The sequence below is a fragment of the Narcine bancroftii genome, chromosome 5 (genome assembly GCF_036971445.1).
Source record: "Narcine bancroftii isolate sNarBan1 chromosome 5, sNarBan1.hap1, whole genome shotgun sequence".
Lineage (NCBI taxonomy): Eukaryota > Metazoa > Chordata > Chondrichthyes > Torpediniformes > Narcinidae > Narcine > Narcine bancroftii.
The window spans coordinates 250,915,599-250,943,514 of record NC_091473.1 but is presented as its reverse complement, the minus strand read 5'-3'; the positions used below and the strand labels follow the sequence as shown (position 1 = coordinate 250,943,514).

The window sequence follows — 27,916 nt, the reverse complement described above, 5'->3', positions numbered from 1 at the left end:
GCCCCATTGATGATTCTCTTTGAGAATAATGTTTGAGGGGCAGGTTATCGTGACCCAAGGGAGCTTGCAGCAACTCTTGATCTCTTTGTAGACATTAATGGCAACATCGAAATGAAGAGATTGGAAACAATTTACCTTTGCAAACTTGTCATGCACTTTATTGAAACTGTGCAGAAAAGTAGAGCTTTAAAGAGTAGCCAGCGCAACACAGCCCAGAGATTATGAAAATTCAGTCCAGAGTTCCTGATAAAACAAGGAAATATACTGATGTAATCAATAACCAACACAGGCAATTGTACTCTTATCATTAACATCAATGTTCCGGTTTCTGCCAGCCTACTCTCCGCTCTCTTTCTCTTTGTATTCTTTCCTTCACCCCCTTTCCTCTCCCTTCACAGGTGTCCCTCCTGCCCCTGCTTGCAGCTCTGCCCTCCTTCCCTTATCCACCTATTACCTCTTGTCTTTGGGACTAGGCACCTCCCCCTGCCCATTCCCCACCCCCACCCCCCACATTTTATTCTGGCCTTTCCCTACATTTTTCACACCTTGATGAAGTCTGAAGCCCGAAACGTTGGTTATATATCTTTACCCTGCTGCATAATGTACACTGACCTGCTGACATTGGGTTTTTTTTACTTCAACCACTGTGTTTGCAAACTTTTGAGTTTTACCTCTCTACTTCAACACATTGAAATTGTTCAATCTGATTCAAGGTTGTCCGGGGAATATCGAGCGGACTGGGAGTGGGACACTGATATTCATCCCTTGGAACTGTTCACGGGTACATACTCCAACGACATGCAAATAAATGTAAGAGACATGACGTGTAATTTTCAGATGATGCAACAACTGGGTGACATGGTTAACGTAGCAGTTAAAGCAACCCTGCTTACAACGCCAGTAATCAGGTCTGGGGTACAAATCCCATGCTGTCTGTATGGAGTTCGTATGCTCTCCCTGTGTCTGCATGGATTTTCCCCGGGGGCTTTGGTTTCCTCCCTCCATTCTAAACATACTAGGATAGTGGGGGGGATGGGGGGGGGTTGTTGTTGTTGGACATTTGGGGATAATTGGGCAGCATGTACGTCATTGTTACTGTACTGTATGTTTAGTTTTAAAATTAAAATAAAAAAAATAAGTGCCAAGTTATCTGTTTGTAAAAGTTAACATGTTCTGTAATGTTCTAGAAGTGCAAAGTTGTCTGTTTTGAAAGATTTAAATAATATGGGTTGTTATAAAGCAAGACATGGGATATTGGGAAATAGTATTTCCCTCGATTTCAGTACCATTGAAGAGAATGGAGAGGATTTGGGTGAATCATATTGTCTGCACGTGACTGGGACTGAGTTACACACACCCATGGCCATTTTACCCTCTCGTGAAGCTTTATGAATGGAATAATTGGCATTGTGGACCATGACCATGACCTGGTAGAATTACTCCTGGATTGGGCTCGGATTGTCAGAAAGAAAATTAGTTTTGAACAATATCTAAAAGGAGAGATAATCTGTGTTTAATGAAGAGTAACTGATGCAATAATAACCCACTGTGACCATCAGTGAAGGTGCTGACAACCTTGCTTCAATCGTTCATCAGTGGTTGTTCTCACAACCTGACCATTGTGAAGATCCTGCACAAGGCTGAGGACTTGCTTTGAATGATGACCTGGTTTGAGGTGATGAGGTTGTTTCTGCTTATCTGGTGGGTGTTCCATTGTAATACAAAGTGGTCTGAAAGGTTGCAGTGGAGGATTCTATGGTGTTTACATTCAGATCTGGCGATAAAGTGGATGAATGACCTGAGCCCTGGATGCCTGGAAGCAATTGTGGGTCATGGGGACCTGGCGCAGAAGAGGAGTTGAGACCAGCATAGATTGGCCACATACACGTTGAATGGTGGAGCAGGATCGAGAGTCCTGGGGTCCTTCCTCTAGTTTCTCATGTTCAGCCTGGCATGTTCTGAATTGACAATGCTGAACGAGATGCAGCTCGATTATGGACAGCTTGGAGGTGAGGAAATGGGAGTTTGGAAGACCACAGGTAAGTGTGTAGATACAGAGGCTGGAGATTAATTGGGTGTAAATTCAGAAGGTTACGCAAAGTCTCTGCTGGAAATGTTCTTGAAGAGATCGCATAAATGTGTTTTTGCTTTTGCTGAAGCTCTTTCTGGTGACAATCTATGCGCAGCCTTTGTGTTCTTTTCATTCTCAGGAAAGTAGGGTAACCATGTGTCTCCGATTTCTGGGTCACTGCCCAGAGTAGCTCCTGTGTCCCTGAACAAAGAATGTCCTGGATTCATGGAAATTAACAGAGTAGTTGGAACCACATCTTCTCTGTCACCCATGGGTGTCCACTGCTGGGACATCTCTGACTGAATTCTCGCTGCTGGTCACCATCCCAGCTTTCACGGGCTCAACATCCTGTGTTGCACCACAAGTGAAGTTGGAGGCAACCTGAGCCTGAACTATCCATTGTCAGTATTACAGGGAACAGGTCCTGTGTCCAACACTTGGCAAGCTGGAGTACCTGAGGGATGGAAATGTGCAGATTGTGTAGGGCAGGGAAGGACCAATGAGGCTGAGGGAGAGGAAAGGATGGAGAACAGGAGAGAAGGAGAGATCAGCGGGAAGTGGGTGAAGAGGGACTATAAGCTACATTGCGATATTCTGGCAGGGGTGTGGAAATCAATGGAATACTTCCTTTCATTGAATATCTAAGGAAGAAATCATGTAAATGGTTAGATGTTCACTACAGGTACTCTTTTACTTACAATGGTTCGACAGCGAAAATCTGTAGACACCGTGCTTGAAGTAAAAAGACAAAATGCTGGAGAAACTCGCAGCTGGTCAAACAGTGTCCTTTATGTAGCAAAGGTAAAAATTCATAAACAATGTTCTAGGCTTGAGCCCTTCATCAAGGCATGAGAGTGTCGGAGGATGTCCGAATGGATTGGGGGGCGGATTTGCAAGGCAGGAGAATATAGGTGGAGAAGGGAGGGAGGAGACAGCAGCAATCAGGGGGAGGAGGGATGGCTGGGTGGGTGGAGGGGAGAACTGGAAAAACTGGAAATGGGGAATGTAAATAAAATGCGAACAAGTTAGCAGAAAGCAGAGAAGTCGATGTTGATGTTGGAGAGAACCCAAACAGAAAATAAGGTGGTGTTCCTCCAATCTGCAGGTGGTCATGGTGCTCAAAACCCAACCATCCAGGTAGACCTATTATTTCTGCCTCCTCTTTCCTCAACAAACTAGTTTCATCTTAACTTCATTCTATCTTTACTCCCCTGGTCCAATTCTCCCCACCTTCATCCACAATGCCTCACTTGCCCTCCATCTCCTCAGTGACTTCAGATGCCCCGAACTGGACCACCTCATCTCCACGATGGATGACCAATTCCTTTATAACTCCATTCCCCACACAGAAGGTCTGAAAGTACTTCTCTTCTTCCTGGGCCAGAGACCTGACCAGTCACTCTCCACCACCATCCTCCTCCACCTGGCGGAACTTGTCCTCACTTTAAACAACTTCTCCTTTAACTCCACTCACTTCCTCCAAATCAAAGGAGTAGCCATGGGAACCCGCATGGGTCCCAGCTATGCCTGCCTGTTTGTGGGCTTTGTGGAGCAATCCATGCTGCAAGCCTACACAGGCAAGAGCCCCAAACTCATCCTCCAGTATATCAACGACTACATTGCTGGTGCCTTATGTACCTGCGATGAGCTTGTCAACTTCATTCACTTTATGGCCAAGTTCCACCCCAAATCTCAAATTCCCAGCCTCATCTCCAATATCACTCTCCCCTTCCTGGACCTCTTGGTCTCCATCTCAGGAGACAAGCTTTCCACCGACATATACTATAACATATATAAGAGAATTTATGGCATGGAAACAGGCCATCTCGGCCCTACAAGTCTACGCCAGTTCACTTAACAACTCTGCTAACTCCCCTCACCTATTCTCCGCCCATAATCCTCTAACCCCCTCTTATCCATGTATATATCCAGCCTTCTCTTATATGAAAAAATTGACACTGCCTCAACTGTTTCCTCCGGAAAATTATTCCATCCAGCCACCACTCTCTGAGTGAAGAAACATCCTCTAATGTTTTTCCTAAAATTTTGCCCCCTTGTACTCAATTTGTTTCTTCTTGTTTCAATCTCCCCTGCTCTCAGGGGGAAGAGTCTACTTGCATCTAGTCTATCTATTCCCTTCATAATAAACCTTCCAATTTCCTCAACTACCTTGACTACACTTCCTCACACCCTGTGCCTTGCAAGAATTCCATCCCCTTCTCTCAATTCCTCCATCTCCACCGCACCTGTTCCCAAGATGAAGTCTTCCAGTCTGGAGATTCCGAAACGTCTGCCTTCTTCCAAAACGTAGCTTCCCCTCTACCAATTAATAGAGTTAATAGAATCAATTCTAATGTTGGAAGATGTGGACAGAGTTGATGTAGAAAGGTTGTTTCCCATGATGGGAGAGTGTAGGAGAAGAGGCACAACTTCAGGATTGCAGGGCATCCGCTTGGAACCAAGTTGCAAAAGATTTTCTTTAGCCAAAGGGGTGGTAAATCTATGGAATTTATTCCCACAGGCGATTGTGGAGGCAAGGTTATTGGGTGTATTTAAGGCAGAAATTGATAGGTTCTTGGTTAGCCAGGGCATCAAAGGTTATGGGGAGAAGGCCGGGCAATGGGGCTGAGTGGGAAAATGGATCAGCTCGTGATTAAGTGGTGGGGCAGACTCGATGGGCTGAACAGTCCAATTCTGCTCTAATGGTTTATGGTCTCTCTGCTTGATCACTCTTTCCATCGGAGAATTAGTGTTGTTTGTGGGCTGTGGCCAACGATGAATTCGATTGTGTTTCTGACTCATGGGTGTCACTGCAGGGATTGGAACTGCGGAGGGCGGGACTGCGGTGGGCAGGTCTGTGGGGGGGGGTTTAACTGTGAGACTTCTATGGGTGGTACTGTGGTGGGGGTCACTGCAGCGGGTGTCACCTTTGAAATGTGTGGGTGAGACTGTGGTGGGTGTCATTGCGTTGGTTATCACTGCGGGGTGTGCAACTGTGGTGGGTTTAACTGCTGGGGGGGTTTCACTGCAATGGCTGGGACTGTGTGGGCTTTATTGAGGTGGGTGTGACTGGGGGGGTGGGATGGCAGAATTGGGTGTGACTGCAGTGGTTGGTCGGGGAGCTGATGCGGGGCTGCCGTCACTCCTGTTCCAGTGGGTATGGCAAGGTTCTGATCTCGGAGTCGGGACCGTTCTGTCGGGTCAGTGGTTGAACATCCATTCACTCGTGTCCAAGGGGAGAAGGTATTGGTGTCTTCCCTCAAAGGACAGGAAATCCTGTTGATGAGTCCTTTGATGCCATGGAGATGAGGGTATGAGTCACCATTGGAGTCGAGGGTGGGAGGTCCCAGGGTGGGATTTTCAAATTTGGGCCGAGTGAGGAGAAATTGTCAATGTACCTTCAGAAAGTTCCAAGTGAATGAAAAACTTTTCATTGAATTTATTTTTGATCATCATGCCTTATCTTTCTTCTGAGTCATTTTCAGATGGCCCTAATTCAGTGATTAACCTGTGCAATGAAGAGTTGTGGCTTAGAGTGACTGACCAGGTTTGAGGCGATGAAGAGGTCTGCAAGGCTGCTGTGGAGGTCTCAGCACCTGCTGTTTTCATGCTGAATGTGCTCGGCCCAGAGGTTACAATGGATGAAGTATCTAAGGTCAAAACACAAAGCTGGAGAAACTCAAAAGGTCAAATAGATCCCTTTTAGAGTAAGGATAAAGATACATCGCCAATGTTTCGGGCTTGAGCCCAGCATCAAGAGATGACAAAATGTAAGCAGGCGCCTCAATAAAGTGATGGGGGAAGGGCAGGGGCAATGGGAGGAGCACAGCCCCACAGGCATAAGATATAAGGGAGGGAGGGCAGAGCAGCTAACGTGGGGAGGAGGGATGGGTCTGTGAATAGAGAGGGAAGGGTGGGGAAATGGAGGAAAGAAGATGAGGTGAAAAGGAAGGGAGGGAGAGCGGGGAGTGGGCAAGCGGAAACTGGAGAAGTCGTTAATGCCATCTGGTTGGAGATGGAAAATTGAGTGTTGTTTCACCAGTTGACTGATGGACTTGTTTGACAGCACGAGACCATGGTCATGTCAGCATGGGGATGGGATGCAGAATTGAAGTGGTTGACCACTGGGAGATCCACATAGGCTGTGGGCTGCTGGACACCGGCTCAGGGGCACCAGGTATTCGAACCGGGATTTGAGATGGTGCTGAGGATAGAAGGGCCTGAGGCACTTACAGCTTCCTGATCGTATTGGAGGTTTGGATCTGGGCTCGGGTTGTTGATGAATCAGGCAGGAGTCCTGTGTGATGGCAGAAGTTGTGGGAGCACTGGAGGCGAATCCACGGCCACTCGGTGTGTCTGAAGGAATTCTCTTTTGCTTCTCTTTAGGGGAGCTGGGCAAGGCTCATGGCAACTATTTGTTTACCTTGCAGCCAACAAAAATGGAAACATATCCTGTCAATTATATTTTTATGTGTTACTATGACGACAAAAGGAAGCTTGAATCTTGAGATACTGAGCAAGTGTCCCGGCACGGATTGAAGACTGGCCGTAACATGGAAAATATGGAGTGAGAATGAAGGAGACCTTTTCCGGCTGAGAGGATGCAAGTTTTGGAGATTGAAGACTGGCTGTCACATGGAAAATATGGAGCTAGAATGAAGGAGACCTTCCCGGCTGAGAGGATGCAAGTTTTGGAGATTGAAGACTGGCCGTCACATGGAAAATATGGAGCTAGAATGAAGGGGACGTTTTCTGGCTGAGAGGATGCAAGTTTTGGAGAATGAAGAGTGGCCGTCACATGGAAAATATGGAGCTAGAATGAAGGATACCATTTCCGGCTGAGAGGATGCAAGTTTTGGAATATCCAAGGAATTGCTCCTTGGCCCTAAATTGTTTACAACCTAAGTGTGCCAATGAGGTGAGGGTGGATGGAAGAGCACATCAAGACGAGAACGTTGATGTGAATGGAATGATTGTGGCGAAAATATGGCAGATTATTGTCTTAACAGAGTGAGGCTGCTCATGAGTGAGTGAGTTACAGAGAGATCGCAGTGTCCTAGTGCACGACTCGCCAAAGGCTAACAGGCTGGTCCAACCTGAAGCTGGGAAGGCCACAGTCATTGGAAAGGGGATGGAGTTTAAGTGTAGGGAGGGTTTGTCGCAATTGCACATGGTACTGGTGAAACCTCACCAGGAACTGTGTGTACAGTGTTGGAACCCTTCACCAAAAAGACAGAGTAGCATTGGAGGTAGCCCAAAGGAAGTTCAACAGGCCAACTGCTGGGATGGGAGAGAGCTACATAGAACAGTACAGGCCCTTTGGACCTTGATGTTGTGCCGATTCATATATTCCTTTGAAAAAACTAAACCCACGCTACCCCGTTCCCTCTATTTTTCTTCCATCCATGTACCTGTCTAAGCATCTTTCAAATGCCTCTGATGTCTCCCCTAAACATCCCTCCCTTCACTTTGTACATATGTCATCTGGTGTTTGCTACCCTCCCTTCACTTTGTACATATGTCATCTGGTGTTTGCTATTTCTGCCCTGGAGAAAAGGCGCTGGCCATCCACCCTATCTATTCTTCTCATATTCTTGTAGACCTCAATCAAGTCTCCTCTCGACGTTGTACGCTCCAAAGAGGAAAGTCCCAGTTCCACTAAGCTCGCCTCATCAGACTCGTTTCCCAATCCAGGCAACATCCTGGTAAATCTCCTCTGCACCTTCTCCATATCTTCCACATCCTTCCTGTAATGGTTGTTCCATTCAGAGAGACGAATTAGATGGGGCTGAATTCCTTTGAATTCAGAAGAATGGGAGGTGATTCAAATGAGACCGGAATAAAAGGAGCCAGTAAAGGCAAACAAAGTTAGGAGCAGGTAATTTAAATTTGAGGTGTGCTGAGGCTGACCTTTCTTCCTTTGGAGGGCAGTGAACAATTGGAATTCTCACTGCCTGAGAGTGCAGGAGAAAAGCTGATGAGAGATATTTAGAGTAGAGTTAAATGTTTTAAAGTTCAAGGAATGGAGGATTCTGGAGAACTGACCCAGAAGTGTTGAGGCCCAGGGTGGATCAGGGAATGATTGAACAGTAGATGGATGTGTTTCAGAGGTTGGGGTTGATTGGGGGGTGCATATTCTGGAGATTTCTGGGAAATAATTTCTGGAAACTTTCCACAAAGAGACCACTGTTTGTGTAGTTTCCTATTGTGAGTCAAGTTTTTGTCCAGGGAAACCTCCCTGGATGAGCAACTGTGCATCTGGTGAAGGAGTCCTTGAAAGCATCCTAGATCTGGGGACATCCATGAAGCAGTCAAGGCTACGATTAGCCTCTCCACCAAAGGCTGCCCACTGCTGGGACATTCCTCAGCCCGCAGACTGGATTCTTGCTGCTGGTCCCCACCTCAGCTCCCACTGGCTCAATGACCCAAGATGAGGGAGGAAGCCTGAAGTGTCCACTGCCAGTACTGAAAGGAACAGGTCTGGGGCTCCAATTCCACCTTTTGGGAAGCTGGAGCACCTGAAGGGGGAGAGATAGAAATGGAGAGTGTGGGAGAGGGGTAGAAAAAGAACAAGGCTGAGGGAGGGGGAGTGGATGGTCATTGTAAAGGGGCTGAGAGAATAAGACAGTGGGGAAGTAGGCGTAGAGTGATAACAGTGGAACACTGCAGATGTGTGAATGTAGTAATGACCAAAATGATGGAGGAATCAGCAGGTCACACAGCATGCATAGGAACATTTCCATTGTGAGGATAGGATGGAGAGGCTGGGTTGTCTTCCTTGTGGAGGTGAAAACTCAGAGCTGATCTGAATGGGATGTGCAACATTACATGGGGGAGAGGTAGGATTGATAGCAGTAAAAATGTTCTATGCAGCAGAGGTCATTATAACCAGAGCGCAAAGCCTTTTGTTTCGATGTAAAATGTTTCCAGGAGATATAGAGAAGATTTTGCTCACCCAGAACATGGTTGGGATCTTAAGCACTGCCTGAGAAGGTGATGGCAGAGACTCTTACCTTGAATGGATATCGAGATGGGCCTGGAACCATTCATATAGGATGTGACAGATGAAATGGGTTGAGCACAGCTGGTGATCTGATGGGTCTGTTCTATGCTGTTAGAGGCAGTGGCTCCATGACATTATCAATGGGCTTCCTTTCTTTTCCCTCCATGACTCCTCCCACACCTGGATCTTGAAACTTGCCCAAATCGGACGAAGGATATCTCTCTTAAATATTAACCCAGTTTCTCCCACTAAAGATGCTGCCCAACCCGCTAAATATATCCCAGATTATCTACTTCACTCTCTCAGGATCAGCCTTTCCATCAGGAGAATAACTGAGGAAGTGAACAGAACTCGGCTGATATCACCAATGGGTGGGAATGGGCTGGGTGGGACTGCAGAGGTGGGTAGTGTGAGCTGGTGGAGGTCTGCAGTCCCACCTGTTCCAGTGGGTGTGGGCAAGATTCTGATCTCGGAGCAATTGGCTGTGGGGGAATAACTCAAGAGCAGAACAGTTGGCTGTCGGGACTGTCCTGCCGAGGGGGTGTTGTTGTTTCCCCCCAAGAGACAAAAAACCTAGTTGATGAGTCCCCACCCCTTTGATGCCATGGAAATGTGGGACTGAGTCACCATCAGAGCTGAGGGTGGGAGGGGCAAGGGTGGAATTTTCAAATTTTGGCCAAGTGTGGAGAACTTGTCAACGTACCTTCAGAAACTTGTAAGTAAAATGAAATCTTTTCATTTATCATTTTTTCGATCACACACCAGTACCATCCTTCATCTTCCTTCTGTAGGTTGTCTATGGTGAATGACATTATCGCCTCTGTCTTGTTATCAGTCATCGATGATCTTCCATGTTGTGGTCGATCAGAAGAAACCACAACAGCCCTTGATAGATATAAATAACCACTACACCATTGTTTCTTGTAGTCCCTGTATTTCCGATCATACCGACATTCCATAGTGATCGACTGTCCTTCTTCTCCCTTAACGTGTTTGGGACCAGTTATTGCAATTGAACCTGTTGGAACATAAAAGATGAAAGATTACCCACACTGCATCCACACAAGCTGAATTTAGCAATAGAACTGTGGCATTTCTACCGTTCATGGAGATTCATGATTTTGTCCACGTCATGTTGCACTTCAATATTCTAATCCTGGTGTGAATTCTCATTTCATCGAAGCTGTTCCTCAAGTTTGAGTGAAAGCAGAATGCCTCAGCCTGATTTTCCAACATGTTTGTCTGTTGTTTCTTGTGGTGAGTTCTAGGGATGCGATCTCTGCAGGGTTTCCACAGGGACCTCAGCACGAGCCCCTTGCGGCAAGCAGAGATGGGCAACAAATGGTGGACTTGCTCCTTGAGACCACTTCCCCCCCAGAAACTTCAGTTAGAAAATCTGCAGCTGGATATTCCTCACCAACTCAGATAATCACAATGAAGGAAAATAATGGTTTGCCTCCTCTCTCCCAACATGTCTCTCTCACACTAAGTCAGATCCTCTTTTTCCCTGAGGCCCAGTTCCATGCTGGAATGGGGCTTGTACAAGAAGACCATGGGAGATTTTTCTCCCCCTGACCTTGACTCACTCACAGAGCCAGCCGATCTCCAACAGGAAGTGTGGGTTCTGCGTGTCAGGAACAGGCAAGGAATGGGGTCTTGGTCGTTCCTCTACCATGTTCAACCCCATACTGACAATTATCCTTGGCTACAGGATGTGGGCAACGTCCAGGCTATTTGTTGTAATTGGATGGAACGTGGTTAGAGGGAGCAGCAGGCATCCACTATCCCCTGGGTCCTAGCAAAGTTCCCAGCATCCCACGTTTTTCTCTGTGCAGGTGAGAGCAACTGGAGACTTGCCGCAGTGGAGATGGAGAGAAAGGGGAGTTCTGAACTTTAAAGGTTGGGACTATTGTGCCTGGCTATGAAAGTGGGCAGCTTGGCAATCGTTGGTAGGGTTCTGCTCTGCCGGTGTGAAGCGTTTGTAATACTGGGTTTTCGATCGTGGACGATTCCGTCCCAATAGTTTGGCTGTTTCCATGGAAACCTTGAAAGTCCCCATCCCACTCATCTGCCAATGGCAACTAGGGGAGGGTGTCCACCACTTCTCCAGGAAGGGAGACAAAGTTTTAAGGATTATACTGTCAAAGAGTTGTTAACAATGGAAACAAAATCCGAACTCAATACGATTTCTCTCTGCAGGCTATTTCTTTCCTGATCTGCTCTTATTGCAGATTTCCAGCAATGTTCTGCTTCTGTACTGTGGCCACTTCGACTGGGCTTGAAAGAAATCCTGCCTTTCCTCTCCACGAAATTTCGTTCTGTTGCTCTTCCACGTTGCTTTCAGTTTCTCTCTTTGTCTGAGCAGGTCTCTGTTGGAACTGGGTTTCTCAACCTCTGCAAATCGCTCCAGTTCTACCCTATTTCCACATTGATTCCAAGTAAAAGGAACCAATAGTGAAAAAGAGATTCGACTTTTATTGCATTTGGGAACTAAAGAATTAAAAAATGGTTGAAAATGCACCACTCTTGTAGAATGCATTATTTCCCTCCTGCAACCAACACCCCACCCTAGCTTTGCCACTGTCTATTCCTCTCCTCCTCTCAAGCGAGAATGGGAAGCAGATCCTATGACACCACAGGATAAGCTTTCAAATTTTCAAATTTTGACTGAGTGAGGAGAAATTGTCAATGTACCTTCATAAACTTCCAAATCAATGGGAAACTTTTCATCGATATACTTATCGATCCCACACCAGTACCTTCCTTTATCTTTCTTCTGTAGGTTGTCTATGGTGAATGACAGTATCCCTTTTGCCATGTTATCAGTCATTGATAATCTTCCATGTTGTGGGCGTTCAGTTGAAACCAAAGGAGAACTAAATACATAATAATGACCCCTACACCATTGTTTCTTGTAGTCCCTGTATTTCCGATTATACCGACATTCCATAGTGACCGACTGTCCTTCTTCTCCCTTAACTTGTTTGGGACCAGTTATTGCAGTTGAACCTGTTTGAACGTAAAAGATGAAAGATTACCCACACTGCATCCACACACGCTGAAATTAGCAATAGAACTGTGGCATTTTTACTGTTCATGGAGATTCATGATTTTGTTCACGTCATGTTGCACTTCAATATTCTAATCCTGGTGTGAATTTTCATTTCATCGAAGCTGTTCCTCAGGTTTGAGTGAAAGCAGAATGCCTCAGCCTGATTTTCCAACATGTTTGTCTGTTGTTTCTTGTGGTGAGTTCTAGGGATGCGATCTCTGCAGGGGTTCCACAGGGACCTCAGCACGAGCCTCTTGCGGCAAGCAGAGATGGGCAACAAATGGTGGACTTGCTCCTTGAGACCATTTCCCCCCAAAAAAAGTTCAGTTAGAAAATCTGCAGCTGGATATTCCTCACTGACTCAGAGAATCACAATGAATGAAAAAAAATGATTTGCCTCCTCTCTCCCCACATGTCTCTCCCACACTAAGTCAGATCCTCTTTTTCCCTGAGGCCCAGTTCCAGGCTGGAAAGGGGCTTGTGCAAGAAGACCATGAGAGTTATTTATCCCCCTGATCCCTGTGACCCTGACACACTCACAGAGCCAGACAATCTCCATCAGGAAGAGTGGGTTCTGAGTGTAAGGAGTAGGTAGGGAGTGGTGGCCTGGTCATTCCTCTAACCATGTTCAACCCCATTCCGACAATTACCCTACACTACAGGATAAGGGAAACATCCAGGCTATTTATTTGAATTGGGTTGAATATAGTTAGAGGGAGCACCAGGCATCCACTATCCCCTGGGGCGTAGCAAGGTTAGAAAGTTAGGGGGATCGAGCACATTAAAATGGTGAAACGACGCATATCAATAATTATTGATGGCCTAAGTTTTTGATTGCTGTCAGAAGAAAGCTTAATTTCACAAAGATGAAGCAAAGTTGTCGTTGTTTTCACAATTGTGTTATTTGGGAAAGGCCAGGAAAAGAGAGTAACGTTGGCAGGGGAAACTAAACTCAACTACAAGTGAGCTCTGCCCTTCAACCAGGCGAGAAGCACAAATACTTAATTTGAAGTTTATCTAGTTGAAGAATGTTATTCATTCCATTTTACCTGCTACAATTAGTTTCTGATCACCAGGTACTCAGTCTTTCTTGAAAATTTTATTTTTCAATTTTTCCAAAACAAATATAATATCACATCGAAGAAACAATCCATTTTTAATGTATTTACAATTTTGTTTAGTATAAATCACTTCTCTGATACCAACATTATGCTGCTTGCTTGTAACTTCCTTTCATGCCCCAGAACTTTGAAATCTAAACCACAACTAAAACAATTAAAGTGGCAAACAGAGAAATGGGAAAAAGAAAAGAGAACCTCAGGTACCCGACTTCCACTCCTCGGGGAGCTTCACTGCTGTGAATTTTGTTAGCCTTTCAGCATTTTGTTAGCTTTTTAGAACTGTGGGCTGGTGCTAAAGCTGTGCACCAAAGGGCTTGAGATAAGGTTGCAAAAGCATGGTATTTATTTCTTATATGTTATTTTCTCCATGGACAGGCAGTTGTGCATCTCCGTGGACCACCGAGTGATGAGCAAGGGAGATTCAGAGTTCCAGGTGATCGCTGAGCTTTTTTTACTCCTGACAGGGCAATATCTACAGATTTAATTTGGAATTTAGTTAATAATCTGCCCACGACCTTGAGGTTTCCCAATAATTACAGCTCCCGATCCAGCGGGAAGTCTGTTCTTTAGTTAATATATGAGATAATTCCAACCAAAAGGGCCTCACCTTCGGCAGGTCCATGTGGAGTGTATAAAGGTACCCATTTTTCACCCACACCTGAAGCACATTTCCGATATCTCTGATTTTCCTTTATATAATTTTTATTATATAGAGATATAATGGGTGTAAGAAATTATATTGTACCATCTTATTGTGGCGTTGATCACCAATGTTACACTTTCCCTACATAAATCTGACCAAGTCCAACTCCCTCAGAATTAAGGTGCATTGGTGAGATTACAATCTCTTTACCGATCCAATCATTAATTTCCTTCCAGACCTTTACCAGATGTTTTAGGATGGGGTTATCTGTTCTTTTATTTATTTGGTATTTGTTTTGTAAATGAAATCTTTCACCTCCCCCTCTCCCGTGCTAGGTCGTCCTATGTTAACCCATGATGGTGGTTCACTCTCTCAAATAAAGATGGAAGGAACCTCGACTGGACGGCTCAGGAATTTACCCTAAAATCAGGTAATCGTAGTTTCCGCTCCCCCCCTCCAAAATTTATAATCCCACGTCAATTTTTCCGCAGAGATCTACAGGAAAGTTCTTATGCTGTCATTTAATATTTTAAAAATGTTGTTCATAAATCGGAATTGATTGAAATAACAGGTACTCACTCTTTACAAGAGTTGCACATGTTTTCCTCACATTTTCTCCTCTCTACAATTCTCGTTTATTTTATCTACAACTGTATAACCACAAGGCTGGTAGCGATGAAGGGGTTTCAGGCATTGGTCTCCCATTCCATTTCAGAACTAGTGGTCGATAAGGATTAGAAAATAATCCCCCTCCCATATGGCAGGAAATGACAGCCTATGAAATGCAATTCCCAATTTTTTCTATGCACAGGTGAGAGCAACTGAGGGCTCACCACGGTGGAGATAGAGGGAGAGGGGAGTTGTGACCTTTAATGGTTTAGAGGAGAGTGACTGCAATTGGGACCATTCTGCGTGGCCATGAAAGTGGTTGGCTCGGCAAGCGCTGGAACAGTTCTGCTCTGCTGGTCTGTAGTATTTGGAATAACGGGTATTCGATCGTGGTCGATTCCATTCCAAGTATGAGGCCATTTCCATGGAACCTCGAATGACCCCAACCACTGATCTGCCAATGAGAAGTAGGGGTGGGTGTCCACCAAGTCTCCAGGAAAGGAGAAAATGTTTTAAGGATGACACTATCAAAGAGTTGTTAATATTGGAAACAAAATTTGAACTCAATACATTTCTCTCTGCAGGCTATTTCTTTCCTGATCTGCTCTTATTGGAAATTTCCAGCAATGTTCTGCTTCTGTACTCTGGCCACTTCGACTGCGCCTGGAAGAAATCCTGCCTTTCCTCTCCACGGAATTTCGTTCTGTTGCTCTTCCACGTTGCTTTCAGTTTCTCTCTTTGTCTGAGCAGGTCTCTGTTGGAACTGGGTTTCTCAACCTCTGCAAATCGCTCCAGTTCTACCCTATTTCCACATTGATTCCAAGTAAAAGGAACCAATAGTGAAAAAGAGATTCGACTTTTATTGCATTTGGGAACTAAAGAATTAAAAAATGGTTGAAAATGCACCACTCTTGTAGAATGCATTATTTCCCTCCTGCAACCAACACCCCACCCTAGCTTTGCCACTGTCTATTCCTCTCCTCCTCTCAAGCGAGAATGGGAAGCAGATCCTATGACACCACAGGATAAGCTTTCGTGGAAACACTTAAGCACCCCCCCCCTCCACCCGGACCTGTTCCACCCACCATCCCACCTCTTCTAGCAGTATGTGGACCTCCCTCGATATGCTCCTGGGAGTCACTCTGTAATGATCACTTTTCCCATCGAGGGAATTATAATTGGATTTGGAGTGATCAAAAAGCTGATGTCACCAGTGTTTGTGACTGGAATGGGTGTGATTGTGGAGGGTGTGACTGGTGCAATGTTCAAATTTGGGCCAAATGGGGAGGAATTGTCAACATACCTTCAGAAACTTGCAAGTGAATCAAAAACTTTTCATCGATTATCTTTTCGATCACACACCAGTACAATCCTTCATCTTCCTTCTGTAGGTTGTCTATGGTGACTGACATTATCGCCTCTGCCTTGTTATCTGTCATCGATGATCTTCCATTTTGTGGGCGATCAGTTGAAACAACAACAGCACTTGATAGATTATAATAACCACTACACCATTGTTTCTTGTAGTCCCTGTATTTCCGATCATACCGACATTCCACAGTGACCGACTGTCCTTCTTCTCCCTTAACGTGCTTGGGACCAGTTATTGCAGTTGAACCTGTTGGAACATAAAAGATGAAAAATTACCCACACTGCATCCACACACGCTGAATTTAGCAATAGAATTGTGACATTTCTACCGTTCATGGAGATTCATGATTTTGTCCACGTCATGTTGCACTTCCATATTCTAATCCTGGTGTGAATTCTCATTTCATCGAAGCTGTTCCTCAAGTTTGAGTGAAAGCAGAATGCCTCAGCCTGATTTTCCAACATGTTTGTCTGTTGTTTCTTGTGGTGAGTTCTAGGGATGCGATCTCTGCAGGGGTTCCACAGGGACCTCAGCACGAGCCCCTTGAGGCAAGCAGAGATGGGCAACAAATGGTGGACTTGCTCCTTGAGACCACTTACTCCCCCAGAAACTTCAGTTAGAAAATCTGCAGCTGGATATTCCTCACCGACTCAGATAATCACAATGAAGGAAAATAATGGTTTGCCTCCTCTCTCCCCACATGTCTTTCTCACACTAAGTCAGATCCTCTTTTTCCCTGAGGCCCAGTTCCATGCTGGAATGGGGCTTGTGCAAGAAGACCATGGGAGTTTTTTCTCCCCCGACCTTGACTCACTCACAGAGCCAGCCGATCTCCAACAGGAAGTGTGGGTTCTGCGTGTAAGGAACAGGCATGGAATGGGGTCTTGGTTGTTCTTCTACCATGTTCAACACCATACCGACAATTATCCTTGGCTACAGGATGTGGGCAATGTCCAGACTATTTGTTGTAATTGGGTGGAACATGGTTAGAGGGAGCACCAGGCATCCACTATCCCCTGGGGCGTAGCAAGGTTCGAAAGTTGTGGGATCGAGCACGACGTATATCAATAATTATTGATGACCTAAGTTTTTGATTGCTGGAAGATAAAAGCTTCATTTTACAAAGATGAAGTAAAATTGTCGTTGATTTCATGATTTTATTATTTGGGAAAGGCCAGGAAAGGAGAGTAACGTTGGCAGGGGAAACTAAACTGAACTACAAGTGAGCTCTGCCCTTCAACCAGGCAAGAAGGACAAATACTTAATTCGGTTTATCTAGTTGAAGAATGTTATTCATTCCATTTTACCTGCTACAATTAGTTTCTGATCATCAGGTACTCATTCTTTTTCTTGAAAATTTTATTTTTCAATTTTTCCAAAATAAATGTAATATCACATCTGAAGAAACAATCCATTTTTAATGTATTTACAATTTTGTTTAGTATAATTCACTTCTCTGATACCATCACTATGCTGCTTGCTTGTAACTTCCTTTCATGCCCCAGAACTTTGAAATCTAAACCACAACTAAAACAATTAAAGTGGCAAACAGAGAAATGGGAAAAAGAAAAGAGAACCTCAGGTACCCGACTTCCACTCCTCGAGGTGCTTCACTGCTGTGAATTTTGTTAGCCTTTCAGCATTTTGTTAGCTTTTTAGAACTGTGGGCTTTCGCTAAAGCTGTGCACCAAAGGGCTTGAGATAAGGTTGCAAATGTATGGTATTTATTTCTTATATGTTATTTTCTCCATGGACAGGCAGTTGTGCATCTCCGTGGACCACCGAGTGATGAGCAAGGGAGATTCAGAGTTCCAGGTGATCGCTGAGCTTTTTTTTACTCCTGACAGGGCAATATCTACAGATTTAATTTGGAATTTAGTTAATAATCTGCCCACGACCTTGAGGTTTCCCAATAAATACAGCTCCCGATCCAGCGGGAAGTCTGTTCTTTAGTTAATATATGAGATAATTCCAACCAAAAGGGCCTCACCAGAGCGCAAAGCTCTTTGGTTCAATTAAAAAATTTTATAGGAGATATAGAGAAGATTTTGCTCACCCAGAACATGGTTGGGATCTTAAGCACTGCCTGAGAATGTGATGGCAGAGACTCTTACCTTGAATGGATATCGAGATGGCCCTAGAACCATTCATATAGGATGCGACAGATGAAGTGGGTTGAGCACAGCTGGGGATTTGATGGGTCTGTTCTATGCTGTTAGACGCAGTGGCTCCATGACATTATCAATGGGCTTCCTTTCTTTTCCCTCCATGACTCCTCCCACACCTGGATCTTGAAACTTGCCCAAATCGGACGAAGGATATCTCTCTTAAATATTAAACCAGTTTCTCTCACAAAAGATGCTGCCCAACCCGCTAAATATATCCCAGATTATCTAATTCACTCTCTCAGGATCAGCCTTTCCATCAGGAGAATAACTGAGGAAGTGAACAGAACTCGGCTGATATCACCAATGGGTGGGACTGGGCTGGGTGGGACTGCAGAGGTGGGTAGTGTGGTGGAGGTCTGCTGTCCCACCTGTTCCAGTGGGTGTGGGCAAGGTTCTGACCTCGGAGCAATTGGCTGTGGGGGAATGACCCAAGAGCAGAACAGTTGGCTGTCGGGACTGTCCTGCCGAGGGGGTGTTGTTGTCTCCCCCCAAGAGACAAAAAACCTAGTTGATGAGTCCCCACCCCTTTGATGCCATGGAAATGTGGGACTGAGTCACCATCAGAGCTGAGGGTGGGAGGGGCAAGGGTGGAATTTTCAAATTTTGACTGAGTGAGGAGAAATTGTCAATGTACCTTCATAAACTTCCAAATCAATGGGAAACTTTTCATCGATATACTTATCGATCCCACACCAGTACCTTCCTTTATCTTTCTTCTGTAGGTTGTCTATGGTGAATGACAGTATCCCTTTTGCCATGTTATCAGTCATTGATAATCTTCCATGTTGTGGGCGTTCAGTTGAAACCAAAGGAGAACTAAATACATAATAATGACCCCTACACCATTGTTTCTTGTAGTCCCTGTATTTCCGATTATACCGACATTCCATAGTGACCGACTGTCCTTCTTCTCCCTTAACTTGTTTGGGACCAGTTATTGCAGTTGAACCTGTTTGAACGTAAAAGATGAAAGATTACCCACACTGCATCCACACACGCTGAAATTAGCAATAGAACTGTGGCATTTTTACTGTTCATGGAGATTCATGATTTTGTTCACGTCATGTTGCACTTCAATATTCTAATCCTGGTGTGAATTTTCATTTCATCGAAGCTGTTCCTCAGGTTTGAGTGAAAGCAGAATGCCTCAGCCTGATTTTCCAACATGTTTGTCTGTTGTTTCTTGTGGTGAGTTCTAGGGATGCGATCTCTGCAGGGGTTCCACAGGGACCTCAGCACGAGCCTCTTGCGGCAAGCAGAGATGGGCAACAAATGGTGGACTTGCTCCTTGAGACCATTTCCCCCCAAAAAAAGTTCAGTTAGAAAATCTGCAGCTGGATATTCCTCACTGACTCAGAGAATCACAATGAATGAAAAAAAATGATTTGCCTCCTCTCTCCCCACATGTCTCTCCCACACTAAGTCAGATCCTCTTTTTCCCTGAGGCCCAGTTCCAGGCTGGAAAGGGGCTTGTGCAAGAAGACCATGAGAGTTATTTATCCCCCTGATCCCTGTGACCCTGACACACTCACAGAGCCAGACAATCTCCATCAGGAAGAGTGGGTTCTGAGTGTAAGGAGTAGGTAGGGAGTGGTGGCCTGGTCATTCCTCTAACCATGTTCAACCCCATTCCGACAATTACCCTACACTACAGGATAAGGGAAACATCCAGGCTATTTATTTGAATTGGGTTGAATATAGTTAGAGGGAGCACCAGGCATCCACTATCCCCTGGGGCGTAGCAAGGTTAGAAAGTTAGGGGGATCGAGCACATTAAAATGGTGAAACGACGCATATCAATAATTATTGATGGCCTAAGTTTTTGATTGCTGTCAGAAGAAAGCTTAATTTCACAAAGATGAAGCAAAGTTGTCGTTGTTTTCACAATTGTGTTATTTGGGAAAGGCCAGGAAAAGAGAGTAACGTTGGCAGGGGAAACTAAACTCAACTACAAGTGAGCTCTGCCCTTCAACCAGGCGAGAAGCACAAATACTTAATTTGAAGTTTATCTAGTTGAAGAATGTTATTCATTCCATTTTACCTGCTACAATTAGTTTCTGATCACCAGGTACTCAGTCTTTCTTGAAAATTTTATTTTTCAATTTTTCCAAAACAAATATAATATCACATCGAAGAAACAATCCATTTTTAATGTATTTACAATTTTGTTTAGTATAAATCACTTCTCTGATACCAACATTATGCTGCTTGCTTGTAACTTCCTTTCATGCCCCAGAACTTTGAAATCTAAACCACAACTAAAACAATTAAAGTGGCAAACAGAGAAATGGGAAAAAGAAAAGAGAACCTCAGGTACCCGACTTCCACTCCTCGGGGAGCTTCACTGCTGTGAATTTTGTTAGCCTTTCAGCATTTTGTTAGCTTTTTAGAACTGTGGGCTGGTGCTAAAGCTGTGCACCAAAGGGCTTGAGATAAGGTTGCAAAAGCATGGTATTTATTTCTTATATGTTATTTTCTCCATGGACAGGCAGTTGTGCATCTCCGTGGACCACCGAGTGATGAGCAAGGGAGATTCAGAGTTCCAGGTGATCGCTGAGCTTTTTTTACTCCTGACAGGGCAATATCTACAGATTTAATTTGGAATTTAGTTAATAATCTGCCCACGACCTTGAGGTTTCCCAATAATTACAGCTCCCGATCCAGCGGGAAGTCTGTTCTTTAGTTAATATATGAGATAATTCCAACCAAAAGGGCCTCACCTTCGGCAGGTCCATGTGGAGTGTATAAAGGTACCCATTTTTCACCCACACCTGAAGCACATTTCCGATATCTCTGATTTTCCTTTATATAATTTTTATTATATAGAGATATAATGGGTGTAAGAAATTATATTGTACCATCTTATTGTGGCGTTGATCACCAATGTTACACTTTCCCTACATAAATCTGACCAAGTCCAACTCCCTCAGAATTAAGGTGCATTGGTGAGATTACAATCTCTTTACCGATCCAATCATTAATTTCCTTCCAGACCTTTACCAGATGTTTTAGGATGGGGTTATCTGTTCTTTTATTTATTTGGTATTTGTTTTGTAAATGAAATCTTTCACCTCCCCCTCTCCCGTGCTAGGTCGTCCTATGTTAACCCATGATGGTGGTTCACTCTCTCAAATAAAGATGGAAGGAACCTCGACTGGACGGCTCAGGAATTTACCCTAAAATCAGGTAATCGTAGTTTCCGCTCCCCCCCTCCAAAATTTATAATCCCACGTCAATTTTTCCGCAGAGATCTACAGGAAAGTTCTTATGCTGTCATTTAATATTTTAAAAATGTTGTTCATAAATCGGAATTGATTGAAATAACAGGTACTCACTCTTTACAAGAGTTGCACATGTTTTCCTCACATTTTCTCCTCTCTACAATTCTCGTTTATTTTATCTACAACTGTATAACCACAAGGCTGGTAGCGATGAAGGGGTTTCAGGCATTGGTCTCCCATTCCATTTCAGAACTAGTGGTCGATAAGGATTAGAAAATAATCCCCCTCCCATATGGCAGGAAATGACAGCCTATGAAATGCAATTCCCAATTTTTTCTATGCACAGGTGAGAGCAACTGAGGGCTCACCACGGTGGAGATAGAGGGAGAGGGGAGTTGTGACCTTTAATGGTTTAGAGGAGAGTGACTGCAATTGGGACCATTCTGCGTGGCCATGAAAGTGGTTGGCTCGGCAAGCGCTGGAACAGTTCTGCTCTGCTGGTCTGTAGTATTTGGAATAACGGGTATTCGATCGTGGTCGATTCCATTCCAAGTATGAGGCCATTTCCATGGAACCTCGAATGACCCCAACCACTGATCTGCCAATGAGAAGTAGGGGTGGGTGTCCACCAAGTCTCCAGGAAAGGAGAAAATGTTTTAAGGATGACACTATCAAAGAGTTGTTAATATTGGAAACAAAATTTGAACTCAATACATTTCTCTCTGCAGGCTATTTCTTTCCTGATCTGCTCTTATTGGAAATTTCCAGCAATGTTCTGCTTCTGTACTCTGGCCACTTCGACTGCGCCTGGAAGAAATCCTGCCTTTCCTCTCCACGGAATTTCGTTCTGTTGCTCTTCCACGTTGCTTTCAGTTTCTCTCTTTGTCTGAGCAGGTCTCTGTTGGAACTGGGTTTCTCAACCTCTGCAAATCGCTCCAGTTCTACCCTATTTCCACATTGATTCCAAGTAAAAGGAACCAATAGTGAAAAAGAGATTCGACTTTTATTGCATTTGGGAACTAAAGAATTAAAAAATGGTTGAAAATGCACCACTCTTGTAGAATGCATTATTTCCCTCCTGCAACCAACACCCCACCCTAGCTTTGCCACTGTCTATTCCTCTCCTCCTCTCAAGCGAGAATGGGAAGCAGATCCTATGACACCACAGGATAAGCTTTCGTGGAAACACTTAAGCACCCCCCCCCTCCACCCGGACCTGTTCCACCCACCATCCCACCTCTTCTAGCAGTATGTGGACCTCCCTCGATATGCTCCTGGGAGTCACTCTGTAATGATCACTTTTCCCATCGAGGGAATTATAATTGGATTTGGAGTGATCAAAAAGCTGATGTCACCAGTGTTTGTGACTGGAATGGGTGTGATTGTGGAGGGTGTGACTGGTGCAATGTTCAAATTTGGGCCAAATGGGGAGGAATTGTCAACATACCTTCAGAAACTTGCAAGTGAATCAAAAACTTTTCATCGATTATCTTTTCGATCACACACCAGTACAATCCTTCATCTTCCTTCTGTAGGTTGTCTATGGTGACTGACATTATCGCCTCTGCCTTGTTATCTGTCATCGATGATCTTCCATTTTGTGGGCGATCAGTTGAAACAACAACAGCACTTGATAGATTATAATAACCACTACACCATTGTTTCTTGTAGTCCCTGTATTTCCGATCATACCGACATTCCACAGTGACCGACTGTCCTTCTTCTCCCTTAACGTGTTTGGGACCAGTTATTGCAGTTGAACCTGTTGGAACATAAAAGATGAAAAATTACCCACACTGCATCCACACACGCTGAATTTAGCAATAGAATTGTGACATTTCTACCGTTCATGGAGATTCATGATTTTGTCCACGTCATGTTGCACTTCCATATTCTAATCCTGGTGTGAATTCTCATTTCATCGAAGCTGTTCCTCAGGTTTGAGTGAAAGCAGAATGCCTCAGCCTGATTTTCCAACATGTTTGTCTGTTGTTTCTTGTGGTGAGTTCTAGGGATGCGATCTCTGCAGGGGTTCCACAGGGACCTCAGCACGAGCCTCTTGCGGCAAGCAGAGATGGGCAACAAATGGTGGACTTGCTCCTTGAGACCATTTCCCCCCAAAAAAAGTTCAGTTAGAAAATCTGCAGCTGGATATTCCTCACTGACTCAGAGAATCACAATGAATGAAAAAAAATGATTTGCCTCCTCTCTCCCCACATGTCTCTCCCACACTAAGTCAGATCCTCTTTTTCCCTGAGGCCCAGTTCCAGGCTGGAAAGGGGCTTGTGCAAGAAGACCATGAGAGTTATTTATCCCCCTGATCCCTGTGACCCTGACACACTCACAGAGCCAGACAATCTCCATCAGGAAGAGTGGGTTCTGAGTGTAAGGAGTAGGTAGGGAGTGGTGGCCTGGTCATTCCTCTAACCATGTTCAACCCCATTCCGACAATTACCCTACACTACAGGATAAGGGAAACATCCAGGCTATTTATTTGAATTGGGTTGAATATAGTTAGAGGGAGCACCAGGCATCCACTATCCCCTGGGGCGTAGCAAGGTTAGAAAGTTAGGGGGATCGAGCACATTAAAATGGTGAAACGACGCATATCAATAATTATTGATGGCCTAAGTTTTTGATTGCTGTCAGAAGAAAGCTTAATTTCACAAAGATGAAGCAAAGTTGTCGTTGTTTTCACAATTGTGTTATTTGGGAAAGGCCAGGAAAAGAGAGTAACGTTGGCAGGGGAAACTAAACTCAACTACAAGTGAGCTCTGCCCTTCAACCAGGCGAGAAGCACAAATACTTAATTTGAAGTTTATCTAGTTGAAGAATGTTATTCATTCCATTTTACCTGCTACAATTAGTTTCTGATCACCAGGTACTCAGTCTTTCTTGAAAATTTTATTTTTCAATTTTTCCAAAACAAATATAATATCACATCGAAGAAACAATCCATTTTTAATGTATTTACAATTTTGTTTAGTATAATTCACTTCTCTGATACCAACATTATGCTGCTTGTTTGTAACTTCCTTTCATGCCCCAGAACTTTGAAATCTAAACCACAACTAAAACAATTAAAGTGGCAAACAGAGAAATGGGAAAAAGAAAAGAGAACCTCAGGTACCCGACTTCCACTCCTCGGGGAGCTTCACTGCTGTGAATTTTGTTAGCCTTTCAGCATTTTGTTAGCTTTTTAGAACTGTGGGCTGGTGCTAAAGCTGTGCACCAAAGGGCTTGAGATAAGGTTGCAAAAGCATGGTATTTATTTCTTATATGTTATTTTCTCCATGGACAGGCAGTTGTGCATCTCCGTGGACCACCGAGTGATGAGCAAGGGAGATTCAGAGTTCCAGGTGATCGCTGAGCTTTTTTTTACTCCTGACAGGGCAATATCTACAGATTTAATTTGGAATTTAGTTAATGATCTGCTCACGACCTCTAAGTTTCCCAATAAATACAGCTCCCGATCCAGCAGGAAGTGTATTCTATAGTTAATATATGAGATAATTCCAACCAAAAGGGCCTCACCTTCGTGCTGGTCCATGTGGCGTGTATAAAGGTACCCATTTCTCACCCACACTTGAAGCACATTTCCGATATCTCTGATTTTCCTTTATATAATTTTTATTATATAGAGATACAATGGGTGTAAGAAATTATACTGTACCAATCTTAGTCTGACAATGATCACCAATGTTACCATTTCCCTACATAAATCTGACCAAGTCCGACTCCCTCCTTATTTAGGTGCTTTTGGTGAGATTACAATCTCTTATCATTAATTTCCTTCCATATCTTTACCAGATGTTTTAGGATGGGGTTATCTGTTCTTTTATTTATTCATTTGGTATTTGTTTTGTAAATGAAATCTTTTGCCTTCCCCTCCATCATGCTGTGTCATCCTATATTAACCCATGATGATGGTTCACTCTCTCAAATAAAGATGCGAGGAGCCTCGAGTGGGCGGCTAAGGAATATTCCCTAAAATCAGGTAATCGTAGCCACCCCAACCACCCCCCAAAAATTTGTAATCCCATGTTAATTTTTCCACAGAAACACTGGAGACTTTGCGATCCACAAGAAACTTCTTATGCTGTTATTTAATATTTTTTTAAAAATGTTGTGGTATATAAATCGGAATGGATTGAAATAACAGGTATTCACTCTTTACGAGAGTTGCACAAGATTTCCTCACAACACTCTCTGCTCTCTACAATTCTAGTTCATTTAATTTTCAACTGTGTAACTACAAGGCTGGTGGCGATGAAGGGGCTTCGTGCGTTGGCCTCCCATTGCATTTCTGGACTGGTGGACCAATAGGGATTAAAAACATCCCCCTCCCATATGGCAGGAAAGGACAACCCTCTGAAATGTAATTCCCAGCATCCCACTTTTTTCCTTACACAGGTGAGTACAACAGGAGACTCGCCACGGTGGAGATGGAGGGAAAGGGGAGGTGTGACCTTTCACGGTTTAATGGAGAGTGACTGCAACTGGGACTATTCTGTCTCACCATGAAAATAGTTGGCTTGGCAAGCGCTGGAGGGGTTCTGCAGGTGTGAAGCGTTTGGAATAATGGGTATTCGATCGTGGTTGATTGCGTCTCAACAGTGACACCATTTCCACGGAACCTTGAACGTCCCAAGCCACTGATCTGCCAGTGACAATTCGGGCTGGGTGTCCAAGTCTCCAGGAAGGGAGACAAAGTTTTAAGGATTATACTGTCAAAGAGTTGTTAATAATGGAAATATTAATGGAAATAATCCAAACTCAATATGATTTCTCTCTGCAGGCTATTTCTCTCCTGATCTGCTTTTATTGCAGATTTCCGGCAATGTTCTGCTTCTGTACTGTGGCCACTTCGACTGGACTTGGAAGAAATCCTGCCTTTCCTCTCCACGGAATTTCGTTCTGTGGCTGTTCCACGTTGCTTTCAGTTTCTCTCTTTGTCTGAACCGGTCTCTGATGGAACTGAGTTTCTTGGCCTCTGCAAATTTCTCCGGTTCTGGGGTAGTTTTTGAGGGAGATTGCAGATTATCTGCTCATAAATCTGCCACAACGACTGCTGGAAGTCAGTGCAGGAACCTGCAAGGCTGTGATTGAGTTATCTTTCACTCAGTACTCAGTGCAGGCTGTGACACAGATGTTTCTACCTTTTGTCAGCTTCCGACATTAAAAAAAAACCATGGCCCAAATGAATGATTCTAAACAACAGCTAAGAATAAGGCTACAGAACATTGTTTATGAAAATATAATGATTTACCTGATGAGAGGTCAACAGAGATGAGAAGCAGCAGAGCGATGGTAACCTTATAACTGGGTTGTTTCTGGTGGGTGAATTCAGCCCACGCTACCTCCATCTTTAAGCTGTATTACACCAGCTGGGTCCGTGTCTTCTCTTTAGGTTGGCTACTTCCCCTTTCACACAACAGACACACAGCCCAGTTCCTTTCTTGACACGACATGGACTTCCTGTGCTGTCTGAACTATCTGATAACTCATTTCTCCACAGCGCCAAAAATTTCATTGCCCCAGTCATAATTGTTCTGGTGTGCCCACCTCTTTCCTGGATGAGTGGAGCTCCCAGGTGCTCCACAAGATCGGTGTCCTTCAGGAGAGCTTGTCCACTGGACTGGCACTGCATTCTCCACCCCAAGCCTTGTCTTCATGTACCGCGGACAGACTGTGACCACATTATGTACCCTCCCATACGTGTACGCACCCACTTGTCCCGGAATTGTAGGGTGGGACATTTATTGTCACGGTTAACACATCACCATTACAGCAACTGGGGTTGGAATCCGGTGCTGTCTGTAAGCAGCTTGTATGGTCTCCCCATGTCTGCGTGGGTATCCTCCAGGTCCTCTGGTTGAACTCCACCCTTCAAAATGTACTGGGGCTGTAGGTGAATTGGGTTATTTGGGCAGGATGGGCTTGTTGGCTGGAAGGGCTTGTTACTGTGCTGTATAGTGTGTTGGTGAATCTATCATCATGACTGAGTTAGGCCCCCCACCCCCAGCTGAGAATTGTGCCCATTCCTGGCCAGCCTACACCATTCTATCCCCTGCATTGTTCGACCCTGTCTCATTCACCCCTCTGCCCTGCATTGTGACGGGCAGTGCCTTGGGTTAATCTCCACTTCAGCTCACACCCCTTTGTGTAAGACGAGAACAGACTGGAGGCAAAGTATCAGGAATAGGCTCCAGCCCATTGAGTCTTCCCCACCATTTTATCATGAGCTGATCCATGTTCCCACTCAGCCCCACTGCCATGGGTAATGAAGAACCTACCAATCTCAGCTCTAAATACACCCAGTGCCGGTGGCAACAAATTCCACTGATTTATCACACTCTGGCTGAAGAAATTCCTCTGCACCTCTGTTCTAAGTGGAGGCCCTTCAATCCTGAAGTGAGGTCCTGGACTTTCCCACCATGGGGAAAAATCCTTTCTACATTTACTTTGAACACACCTCTCAACATTTGAAATGTTTCAATGAGAACGCTCATTCTCCTAAATTCCATTGAGTACAGGATGAGAGCTGTTAAACACCCCTCATATGATAACCCTTTCATTCCCCCGAATCATCCGTGAGAACCTCCTCTGGACCCTTCCCAACATCAGCTCTTCCATGAAGAGCTCCCAATACTCCA

General features: G+C 44.5%; 1 protein-coding gene across 5 annotated transcripts in view; it reads right to left on the bottom strand.

Moving 5' to 3' along the window:
• The window catches only part of LOC138765180 (polymeric immunoglobulin receptor-like), a 28,193-nt gene extending 1,514 nt beyond the window's left edge, over positions 1–26,679 (bottom strand). Inside the window, exons 1-8 of one of the 5 annotated variants that reach the window (XM_069942078.1) lie at positions 26,530–26,678; positions 22,708–23,022; positions 18,674–18,988; positions 15,803–16,117; positions 11,769–12,083; positions 9,778–10,092; positions 5,616–5,721; positions 136–243 (exon numbers count right to left, since the gene is read on the bottom strand). In XM_069942078.1, coding sequence (XP_069798179.1) covers positions 136–243; positions 5,616–5,721; positions 9,778–10,092; positions 11,769–12,083; positions 15,803–16,117; positions 18,674–18,988; positions 22,708–23,022; positions 26,530–26,626 — 1,886 coding nt within the window. In that variant the 5' untranslated portion in view covers positions 26,627–26,678. Of the gene's footprint in view, positions 1–135; positions 244–5,615; positions 5,722–9,777; positions 10,093–11,768; positions 12,084–15,802; positions 16,118–18,673; positions 18,989–22,707; positions 23,023–26,529 lie in introns of those variants that run through there. The other 4 variants (XM_069942079.1, XM_069942080.1, XM_069942082.1 and 1 more) reach the window with 4 other exon arrangements.
• Between the last annotated feature and the right edge of the window lie 1,237 nt (positions 26,680–27,916).